The 12,561-nt window shown below is 38.2% G+C and overlaps 1 protein-coding gene across 1 annotated transcript in view; it reads left to right on the top strand.

Moving 5' to 3' along the window:
- Positions 1-521: 521 nt before the first annotated feature.
- Positions 522-12,561, top strand: part of LOC149567527 (uncharacterized) — a 104,743-nt gene continuing 92,703 nt past the window's right edge. The window contains exon 1 of the mRNA XM_089820749.1: positions 522-1,447. Within this exon, the coding sequence (XP_089676875.1) occupies positions 1,319-1,447 (129 nt within the window). The 5' untranslated portion in view covers positions 522-1,318. The remainder of the gene's footprint in view (positions 1,448-12,561) is intronic.

Genomic DNA, 12,561 nt, shown 5'->3' with positions numbered 1-12,561 from the left:
TCTAAAATTTTTCTTAATTTAATGTCCACACCTCTTCAACATACCCATTGTACACCAAAGTGTAAATGCTAGGAGAAGAGCACCAATAATTGAGCATGTTCCAATAACAGCACACTAGGCACACTTGACCGTCCCCACCAATTACTAATTTTAAAGGAGCCCCAAAAAAGATAACACATGTACCAATACTTGATCAATTGTTTTTTATTTCTTAGGTTGGTAATTGACCCATGTGTTCACATATACTAACAAGTCTGAGTGAACAAATCTTAATGAATCTTTGAGTATGCATTGAACAGTATTTTGAAATGACCACCTTTGACTCTTTACAATTGACAATCTTGCACAAAGTTCATCAATACTCAAACCAATTTTTTTTTTAAAAGATGTCAATTACCACACAAAGACATATAATTTAAATGTAATGTAAGTCCTACTACTCTTGCACACTAAACTTTAATTCTCCTTATATCTTAATATATGTACTGGTAGTATCTAGCGAGCCATATATTTGACATACCATAGGAGGGAGCCACTTGTCCGTTTCTTATGGTGAGCCAAAAACATGGCTTGATAGCCACCAGCCTTGACAACAGTCTATGTACCTCTGTTGCTCATTACAAGTGATCGATTCAAGTCAAAAAAACCCAACTTCCTGAACTGATCAATGCAAGTAAAGCAATCCAAATTCCTGAACGTCACCCAAGCAAGTTCTGGGACCTATATTAAATGATGCTTGGGGAACTACGCGCTTTTCCCTTTTTTAAGTGGAATTCTACCGAGAAGGAATTATGAATGTCCAGTTTTATTTAATGGGGAATGATCCGTCCGCGTCAATTGAGCACATGGGAGAATGAAATGGGGCAGGAGACAAGAGAATGAAATGCGCCAAGAAATCTTGCTTCGTTTTTCGGGATTGGAGACGCCTGTGCATCATGCACAGAGATGTTAATGTCCGAAAATAATGGAAAAGGCACGACAGTATGGGCGTTAGAAACCGTTTGTTATCATGCATGCCTACTTTTGGACATTCTTACATCTACGTTTCATTCGTTAAATTGGCGGGTCAGACACTCCCAACAAATTGGACACCTCGGCTGAGTCGTTACTTCAGCGATGCCGCCGCATTTCTTTTTTGAACCCTTTAAAAGCGTAAAGCAATTTCCTTTATTAAATAGTGCTATACACTAGTTGAGATCGTATATCATCGCAAGATATGTCACGGTCTGGCTGTAAAATCTCTTTCCCCGAACAAGTGGTGTTGTAAATTGAAGTGGGAACTTCTGTGAATTGAATTATTGTTTTATCGTGGAGAAGAATGACAATGGGAGCGTGGTTAGATGATGCATTTTCACTTTCGCAGCAGGCCACCGTACCGGTTTTCCAAGACCGTCTGCACACTAAGACTGTGCGCGATAATGTCCATGGAAACATATACCTGGATCCGGTTTACTTCTTGTCACTTTCTATTCCTGTTTTTAGCTTTTAAATTGCCCTGTTTTATAATTTTCTTGCTTTGCCATTTTACTTTGTTTTTGCATTTTAAAAATAAGTTATGAATGTAATGTTTCGTTTGTATGTTGTTTCACTATAAATTTAGGCGTTCAGCTAGTTTTGATCGCTTGCTCGGTTGTTACACTTTGGTTTGTTTATAATGATTTCATTTGCGCATTTAGCTTATGGTGTAATTAATCAGTGGAATGAGTTGAATAATTAGAAGAATGTTAAAGAAGGCTTCTGGGATAATAAACTCTTTCAGTTTAGCTTTCAGATTTGCAGTACGACTTAAAGAAGCTTGATGTGGTTGAAACTTGAAACCCGTGTTACAATATTTTTTATCTCTATCTTTGAAGTTGAATGGACCTACACATATTGTGGCGTTCTATATAATGTTAATTTTCTAATATTTCTGCTATATGTTGTACTTCGAAAATTCAAATTATACTTTTACATTCGAAAGATTTAGTTACTAGATATTTGGTTCGATAAAACACTCTTTTCTTCTCATATTGTGAAAGGAGGAGAGCGAAAAGATTGTCGCACATACAGTCACGAGGGAATTTGAACATTTATGTATTAAAATAAATGTTAGAATTGATGGGTCTATTCAGAGCTTGGCCTCAAAGGGAAATAAAAATCATCCCATGGCTTTATCGTTTGCTATATACCAGAATAATGCATATAAATCATCAGTCACAAATTAGTTCTTGCTAGCAAGGAATGACCATACTGTTTAATTCCATTTATACGCTTGACTGGGTGATGCATGTTTCGGGCTGAAGGAGTCACGGTGAAACAACGGAGAGTACAAAATCATCAAACTGACTTCCTGTGTTTAGGCATCAAACTATTGAGTGAAACGAACATAAAGTGCAATAATACTAGTTCTTAATGCTTCTTCTTCATGCCTGTAATACATTTTATTTTCAAATATAATAGTTTTGGTTAAATCTGACTTCTGGATTTAAGTTCATTATAGTGGTATATTCCCTGCTATTTTCAACAACACTGAATTGAAGATTAAGAGGTCAAATTTTCAGTTCTACCAAATAGGTTGTCTGAATTCTCTGCTCCTACTGTTGTTCAACGTTTGAAGTTAAATAAATAAATCTTAATTTATAAGGAGAGTTCAGACTAGATAAATAGTGGAATGAATTCATTTTTCCCTTCCAGTCTTGGTCAAATGGGTTGTTATCTTACAGTGTTAACAGAGCACAGTTAAGAGCTTACAGCCCGTTGGGTTAATGTAACGCATCCCACAGCTCATTATTATTACCTCCGGAGATATAGATCGAATCTGAATTTAGACCAGCAACCAGAGTTTCGGTAAATTGAAAATCCTATAGGAACAATGGGAGACAGAGGAGTACATATTACTAGTGGTTTTGAGGATGGATTAGGAGTGTTGGCCAGGGCACAATGAAAAATGTTAAATATGATGACACAGCCCCACCAGCAGATGGCCCAAATGATCGCTCTTTTCAACAAAATGGCAATGTGGGTAATGCTTGGTAAAATATTAACAATCAAAATAATGGAAATCATGGACATGGATCAACCAATAATTGAAATGAGGCCTAGATCTTCTGATATTTCAATTAGCTCTAGACCATTAATGCTCACGTATACTCAAGCAAACAATCCACCAGCTGAAAATGAACCAACTAGACAAAAATTTCATAGACAAGTTTGGTTAATTAGCAAGGTTTGGGTGTTGATTTTTAGCAGGAAATGTCTGTTGCAGATTATCTCGCCTTCACAGAAAGAACTAGACCATGCAGGGGAGGTGGTGGGAGATTTTAAAATCAAGAGTTGCAAACGGAAATTGGCAAGGTCACTATACCATATTTTGATGGTTCGGGAAAAGTCACAGCAATATCTTGGGTTAAAAAATTAGATACTTTGTTTTAGTTTAAACCTATGGCTGAAGATGAGGCCATAAAATATGTGACTTTGCATTTTGAAGGAAGTGCTCATGAGTGGTGGTATCATGGGTTGATAGCTTTGGGTCACAATCACATTGTGTCCTATGCAGAGTTTACAAAGAGGATCATCGATCATTTTGATAAGAAAGGTCCTGAGTTGAATTTCAAGGGGTTGGCCCAACCTAAACAGTGGGGTCCTTTATTGCTGATTTTTAAAAACTTTTAGTTTTAGTGACTGATATTACAAAAAGAAGGGGGATAGTACTCTTTGTGGATGGATTGATAGAACCTTTAAGGGGGTCGGTCAAAGCTTTCAACCCATCAAATTTGCAAGAGAGAATCATAAGAGCAGGGGCAATGGAAGCTTTTACTTCAAGGAGTAAATTTCAGTCAAGAACCTTTTACCACAAAAAGGAAATGACAATCAGTTTATGAGAAGGAAATGTTGGCAATGCAATGCATTAGCCAAATTTCTACCATACCTTGTGGGAAGCAAGTTCATGGTCAAAATTGATCATAACAGTCTTAAATATTTTCTGAATCAGCAAGATTTAAGTGAAAGACAACAGAAATGGGTAAGCAACTTGCAAGCTTCGGATTTTGACATAGTTTGCATCAAAGAAATAAAGAATGTAGTTGTTGATGAATTGTCTAGGAAACCACATTTATGCTATTTAGTTGAGATTACAACAGATTGGAAGATAACAATAGAATGCAAAAGATTCACATGGGCTTCTAACATTTTGGAGGGTGCTACACATGATGATAGGTACACAGTTCAAAATAAACTCATCTTCTATAAAGGTAGAAGATTCTTGGTGCTCAAAACATACAAGCTAGTTAGGGAGAGGTTTAATTGCAAGGGGCTTAAAAATGAAGTTTAGAAGTTTGTTCAGGAATATCCGGTTCGTCGGTGAAATAAATATGAGAACACATACTCTATTGGCCTATTGCAGCCCTTGCCTATTCCCAACAAAAAAATGGGAAATTATTTCAATGAAATTTATCACTAGGTTGCCTACCATCCAAGGAAAAATTGTATACATGTTGTTGATGAATTAACCAAATTAGCCCATTGGGCTGGTCATCCTGGTTTTCTTAAAACATACAAGCAAGTTAGGGAGAGGTTTAGTTGGAAAGGCTTAAACTGAAGTCTAGAAGTTTGTTCAGGAATATCTAGTTTGTCAATGAAAAAAATGATAACACATACTCTATTGGCCTATTGCAGCCCTTGCGTATTCCCCAAAAATTGGGAAAGTTTATCAATGGATTATATCATTGGGTTACCTACCATACTAAGAAGAATTGTGGATATGTTGTGGTTGACGAGTTAACCAAATTCGTCCATTTCTTTGCAATTTCAGTAGTGTTTACAGTGACACAGGTGACAGATTTATTTTTTAGGTAAATTTTCAGACTTATGGATTGCCTTGGAATATACTAAGTGAGGACAAGAGGTTATTGAGTTTGTTTCAGCAAGATCTGTTCAGATTCAGTGGGACAGAACTTACTCCCATCACTAGCTATCATCCACAAATTGACGGTCAAAGAGAAATAATGAACAACTAGTTGGAAGGTTATTTGAGAAACTATGTTTTAGGGCAGCAAAAACTGCGTGTGAAATGGGAGTGAGTATTGTTACAACTTCACATAACATATGTCAGTCAAAATGTCTCCATTTATGTCTCTTTATGGGTATGAACCACAAGTATTCATGAACTTATTGTTGGGAGATGGTAGAATAGCCAAAGCCAAGGATTTGTTGCAAGAGTCGAGACACCCTGAAATCATTGAAGGAAAACATCCAACAAGCTCAGAATCAGCAAAAACAATATGCAGACCAACATAGAGTTGAAAGGCACTTTGAGGTTGATAATTTGGCATACTTGAGATTGCAGCCCTACAAGCAATCCTCACTTGAAGTGGTTCAAGACAGCTCAATCCCTTATTTTATGGTCCTTTCTAGGCTGTAAGGAGAGAGAGAGAGAGAAGTAGCATATGAATTGGAGTTAACAGCAAGCAACAAGGTACATGATGTATTTCATGTTTCTCGCTTGAAGAGCGCCTTGGGACATAAAATAACCCCTCCACTATGTTACTGCCCTTGGATGAGGAAGGCAAGTTAATATTAATTCCCAAAGCCATATGTTGAAACCAAGGAGTGTACACTTAGAAATGTGTGATTTACTAGTGGAAGATGCTACTTGGGAATTAAAACAGGTTTGTCGTATCTAGAATTGAAATTACTTGCTGTCAAGAAATTATGGGGAGGGAGGACTATAATGTCCTCTAACTAAGGTTCCTATATTTTAATGATTTAAATTAAATGCTAAGTCAACCCACAGTAACATTTAAATACAATGTTTTATTTCACTTGCATTAAACTAATTCTCTTTTTTTAAAGTGGTGAAATATCATTTGTCTCTTTAGTGGGTGATTAAGTAATCAATCATTAAAATTATAAGAATCTACGGGTAGTTACTTAAGGAGTTAAAAGAAAGGTGGCACGAATCAGTTGTGGGGGGGGATAGTTTGACCAAACATTTTGATAGTATTGCAGAGTCTTTTTTAAACTGTATTTGAAGGACCATCCTTCTTTAGGTGAACAATGAACAATGTTTACAGAGCTGAAAGATGCTTTATGAACAATCATGTTACTGTATGATGATGCTAAACTGAGGAAAGGAACAACCAGATTTTCTAAATACAACAAGAGCTAGGTCTGAATACTTCTACACGAATTTCTAGTTAAATGACCCTTGAGAGTTATAAGTGGAAGGAAGAGCCGAGGAAGTAATAGAGTAACTTAGCATGTATCGAGCTTGAAGTTAACGAGAGTTGCTGAATATTTCTTTAGAGTTCTATCCTCTTATGGTGTGTGAGTTGGTGGAAAACACTCAAAAGGGTTGAAGACATCTTAGTATGTTCATGGTTATAGAATGTTGTGCTAAATTTGGGTTTAGTATATATTAACTATTGTGAACTTTTAGACAGGAGTCACAAATATATATAATCATTGCCAGTGCTTGGAGATTGTCAAGCACATGACGTTTTTGTTCTTGGGTTGGACTAGAAGAATAAAATAGATTGTTGTGTATTATGAGTTGACTGGGAATAACTGTATGAGTCTTATTTGGTAAGTTAGTTATTTAGAGATGAAGGTTGCTAAAGATTATAAGAAGCGATGTGGTATACATCTGCAAAAAACTAATCTATTGAAAATCGTGGAGTAGCGGGTGTATAAGATAAGATAAATTTATTAATGTCCAATAAAAGACCATAAGGGTCTAAGGCACTGAAAAACATACAACCAGACCATAGCCTGTAGTGGGAGCACCAACAATTTCTGCGGAAAGAACAAATAGGAAAGAAAGATAACAAAACAAGAAAAGGCTAGATACTCATTCTAGGTGAGTAGTCTAGAATTGAAGGATATGATCTACGGTAAGGGTGAGCGCAGAGCCATCTCAGAGAACCATTGGAGATAAGGTGATGCTTTGGTGTGTCTTGAAGAAAGGTTGAGCAACTACTTCATCCCCCAGGTAGGAGACCTAGGGGTGAAGAAGGAGGTGATGAGCTGGTCTAAAGTCTGTCTTGATAGGAACTGAAATTGTAAAATGTGGTCAGGAAGCCATGTGGTCTCTTGGAGAAAGAGGGCCAAAGCATTGTTGATTGGTGTAGACCTGCACTCTTTGAACAAATAGTAGAACCTCCCCCTAATCTCATAATAGATGGGGCAATGGAAAACAAAATGGTCTCCATCTTCGCCTCCCCAAGGGGACAAAGGTGACAAATCATGTTATCTCTTTCAATATGATGGTCAATCTATTTATGTAACTGATGGGAGCTCACTCTAAATTATCCTAAGGAGATGCAGAGGCACGAGTCCAATGACGAGTGAGGTACTTAGGGCGCAGAATAACCCAGTCGTAGTGCTTAGCATAGAAGGCCATTCTTGGGCAGAGTCCTCTTGAAGGGTTACTCCATGTCGTGATACTGTACTGTCTGTAGATGTTGATCCTAATGTGCTCATTCAACTCTTATTGACAGGGAAGGAGGTGAGCAGGGGCATCCAGAGCGAATTGGAAGGGGGGAACGTGGTCCATCGAGATCCCAATCAAACTAAGAAAATTAGAGGCCTAGACAAACCAAGAACGAGCTCTAAAAACAGGTTCAGAACACACCATTTCCTAGAAGAACAATAGGCCAGGTAAGAGTATTTGTGACGACCCATAATGGAGTAAGCGAAGCTCCAAAGACGATGGAGAAACCAAACCAAACTAAAGACTGTCTGAGCCTGAAAGGACAAGCCCCAAACTTAGCCAGGATAATGCTCTGTCGTGTACTGATGACATTTGATAATGCACTGAAGAAGGGTCTGGACTCTCTTGATAGAAGCCCAATCAGACTCCAGGAGAGAGGGCCCACACACAATAGAGCTGTAGAGGACAACCGACCTTAGCAAGATGTTCAAGTGGGACATCTTGGGCGTGAGTTTGAAACACTGTCTCTAAAGCATAGCCAGGGAACCAAGGCTCTTATTAACCGAGGGTTGCATGGTAGGTCTCATGCTAAAATAGGGTCCAAAGAACTTAACCCCTAAATAAGTATTGGAGGAAGTGATCTCAATCTCCTTGCAAGTGCAAATGCGAAGTGTTGTCCTGATTCACAACTAGTTGCCGCGAGTAACAAAAGGAGGGCAGTCCATCAAAAATTTGTTGAAACCCATTTAGAGAAGAAGCCAAAAGAACTACGTGATCAACAAAGAATAAAATGGAGACCAAAACCTAGTGTAAGTAGCAACAATCATTAGGGAGTGAGAAGTCTCAAACAAAAGCCTTGAGATCGTCAATGTAGATACCAAAAATGGTAGGGGAGAGAGGGCATACTCACTTCACCCCAATGGTGCTCTAAATATGACCAAAAAACCTCTATCGAGTTTGAAACTGCTCACTACACTCTCATTTGATCTCATAATGGTCATCAAAAGAGTCTCAAAAATCCCAATGTCCATAAGCCTCTGGAAGAGAGCCGCTCGAAGAACAAAACCAAAGGCTTTGCAAAAGTATATAACGCAATGGTAGACTTTCGTCGAGCCTCCTCAATGATAGTCTGCAGAGCCGGAATAAGGTCCACGGTTTGAAAATCTGTACAAAAACCCACTTGCCCCTAGCTCGATAATGCTGATGGTCAAACTCCCTAGATAAAATAGTATCTAGTTCGGTGGCGTAAAATTTAGCAAATGTATGCCCAACCATGATGGTCCTGTAGTTGCTATGGTTTGAGATCGACCTAGTCTTATAGATTAGATAAATAGTATTCTATGACCAAGAGTCGGGAAATCCAATACAAACCACTCTATTAAAGAGCACTGTGAGAAAGGAGCCCAAAACTGTTATACCAAGCTTGAAGAGTTCCTCTTGGAACCCTTCCTCATTTGCTATCCTACTACTGTTCATGCCTATAGTTACCTCACTGATGTTGGAGAACAATACTGTAGGGTGGGGTGGAGAGGGGCTTGGCCAAGGATTCAATAGAGAGTGGCAGTGTGAGAGATAGGGGAGTTGTAATCTAGGATGGAGGGAAGTGAGGGAACATGGTGTGCCAAAAGATCTTTAGAGACTGTACGAGAGAGGCGCAAAGGGATTTACACTCCAACATGAAGAACATTTGCTTCTTGCGGCGAAGAAGGCAGTCAGAGGTGAGTCTTAGTTGGACTATTGAGGGGGAGAGGGTGTTGAAAGCCGAGTGGTGAAAGGACTTACAATCCTCATTAAACCATCGATTTGTGGGGGCAAGCACTACTATACTTGGGGCTATGGGAGAGGAGGAGGTGTAGCGAGGAGTGTAGAGGAGGGTCGTCTCCCGCATCATGGTCAACAACAAATCAAACATGGAGGGAGTATCTCCGGAATCAATGAAGAAATCCTTGGTGAGGAGTTGTCTAAGATAGTGGACGAAGTGGTCATGATCAATCTCAAAGAAGCAAAAGGAGGTGTGAGTGGGTAGAGTTGCCTCAAGAGGGCGTGATGGGGTAGGGGTGGTGGGGGCGGACACCCTGAGGGGTGAGGCTAAGAAGGACATGATCATCCAGGGGAATGTTGGAGATGGTGAAGCGAGTGATGGAGGGGATGAAGGAGGCACAAGAGAGAGTATAGTCAACAACACTCTTGTTGCTGCATTGAGGCCAATAGGTTAAAATACTTGAACTAGGGAAGCAAGAAAACCCAATCAAGATCACCAAGTTGGAGGAATCATATAACTATAGTAGATGACAACTATATTGAGAAGAGGTCTTTGCTAGTCCTCCAAGAAATGCTGAAATCCCAAGGTGCTCGGATCCGACTCTGTCGTACAAATTGAGTTTGACCCACCGTCGTGGAGGGGGGTTTGAAGGTCTCTTGCCTATGCATTAAGGACTCTCAGAATGATGATGTTATCCATGGCCAAAAATTTGGTAATGTGCTCATGTAGGTCCTCAAAAGGGCCCACTCTCCCTACCATGAATTGCATGGTATGAGAAATCCGGTGTACTTTTTCTAGAAGTCAATATTAGTCACAAATTAGTTCTTGCTAGTAGGAAATGACCATGGTATTTAAAGCCATCTATATGTTTGACTGGGTGATGCATGTTTTAGGCCGGAGGACTCATGGTGAAACAATGGAGACTCCGAAATCATCAAACTGACTTCCTGTGTTTGGGCAGCAAACTATTGAGTGAAATGAACATAGAGTGCAATAATGCTAGATCTTATTGCTTTTTCATCATGTGTTGAATACATTTTATAGTCAAATATATTAGTTTTGGTTAAATTTGACTTCTGGATTTAAGTTCATCAAAGTGGTATATTCCCTGTTATTTCCAATAACACTAAATTAAAGATTAAGAGGTCAAATTTACAGTCTATCGAATCGGTTGTGTAAACTCCTTGCTATAACTTTTGTTCAATGTTTGAGATAAAATAAATAAATATTTCTTAATTTATAAGGAGATTTCAGACTAGAAGAATAGTGGAATCAATTCGTATTTTTCCTTTGAGTTTGGGGTAAAAGGGGCTAGCATCTTACATTTAACCTTTACAAGTTAGCCGGATAGCTCGCGTTGACGCCACTTGTAATGTCAATCAGCTATCCGTCTTCTTAATGTGATCAAGTTATCTTAAACCATCTAATGAATACTCTCATTCGTATCTCACTTTGAGTTTGTGCTTCTCCTTTCAGCTAGGAGGTGTATGAACTGCAAGTAGCACTTGCACTTTTTTCCTCCTCCTTTACTTATCTTTCTTTTAGTTCTTCCATTGTGATTATCTTTGGCATCCTTTCTTTTGACATCTCTACAAGTTTCTACAACATCAAGCCTACAATGTTTTGCTATATGTCCATAGTTATTTCACTTTTAAGATACAGAGTTATAGTTCAAATATGAATCATAATTTCTGCTTCTCCATCCCGAGGTTTTCTCATTTGTGTTCTGCATTCTCTTGCCTTGTGACCAAAATAGTTGCATGAATTGCAATATCCATAAAAGCTAGGTTTATATCCTTGCTTTCTATAGTCCTTTTTAAAGTTCAACTCCTTTAAATTTCATGAATGAATTTGCCACACTGCTCCCTTCCTTGGCAAAGCCTTTGATGTATGAATTTGTTTGTTTACCTCTCTTTCATAACCTACTCCCGTCTTGCTTGTGGATGGTCTTTGACTATCAATAATATCCGTTAGAATTTCAGAACTTTTTTCAAATTTCAAACTATTATTTAATTTGATTTTACTCTCCTCTAGGTCCTTTTTCAAAATTACAATTTCTTCATTCAATTTGGTGCACTCCACTTCTTTTGCATTTAGATTGTTTTTCACATCAATCTCAACTTGTTTGGATTCTTCTAGTCTAGTCTTTTTTTGTAATTTGCATCTTGTACTTAGTGACTTTCTCTTTTAGTTATTTATTTTGTTTGGATGTATTGTGTAACTCTTCCATGACATCTACATCTTCTTCCTCACTAGATGACTCATCAATTTCTTCATTTTCACTACTTGTCTCATCAACACCATCATTTTCACTACTTGTCTCAGACTAGGTTCGGACTCGGTCAGGCTCAAATTAGGCTCGAACTTAGTCTCAATGACCGGACTCGGCAAATTAAAAAAGCTATGAAATTCAAAGAGTTTTAAGAGTTTTAAGTTTTTTTCATGCATCATTTAGCCAATTAACATCAAATACACAATAATTGAGAGAAATAGAAGCTACTTTGCACACATACAACTTTTCATAGATCACGTAAGTATAAATGTGAATTTTTGAAAGAAATTACTTAATTGAATAACATAATAGAAATCTGAACATAGTGTAATTGTCAAATGTCTACAATATCCATGGAACATGCAATCCATGGAATCAAAAGTTGAAAACATATATCAAAAGAAGGACTCATACTAGCCTATGTCTTCCTACGAGTACGCCTAAGATAGGTCATGGAAGACTCTGGAGCCATCCTCTCTCCTTGTGTGTGAGGTTGAATCTCAGTGACATGCTCATTATGATCCTCCTCATCCTCATAATCCTCATCATTACAGTCGGATCCATCACTCTCGGCCTCAGGGTCTTGCACTGGGTCTTCTCATGCTGTAACCTCCTCCACTACTATCTCCATTGCCTCTGGCTCTCGATCTATTTGTTCAACCCACTGCAAGTCTTCATCATTAAAGACAGGATCATTAACCTCCGTGTTCCACCTTGCTTGTAAAATCAACCTTCTCTAATACAATGGGAGATGTGTCGGTGCCCAAAATCTGTTTTTGGCAAAAGCGAAGGTTGTAGTGAACAAAATTAAGATCATTCAACTTTTTGCCGCCAACCCGTTGGGCCTCTTCAAGTGTATATGCTTGAACATACTCCTAATTGCATTCACATCCTAAAGCACTAGATGGCTGGCTCAAAATATGAATTGCAATCCTCTGTAGATTTGATACCTTATTGCCAAACATCTCCCACCATACATTTGAAACAAGTAAATATTAAATCAGTTCTATAAATTGGACTTTATTAATCTAGATTTTAGATTTCAAAGTTGTAATAAAATAGAAATTAGAATTTAGAATCATAGATTTTTACCAGGCATCAGTTATGTCCGGTTTTTCT

Source organism: Cupressus sempervirens, chromosome 3, assembly GCF_028749045.1.
Source record: "Cupressus sempervirens isolate cs-2001-9-10 chromosome 3, ASM2874904v1, whole genome shotgun sequence".
NCBI classification, from domain to species: domain Eukaryota; kingdom Viridiplantae; phylum Streptophyta; class Pinopsida; order Cupressales; family Cupressaceae; genus Cupressus; species Cupressus sempervirens.
This window is presented reverse-complemented; position numbering and strand designations above follow the sequence as displayed.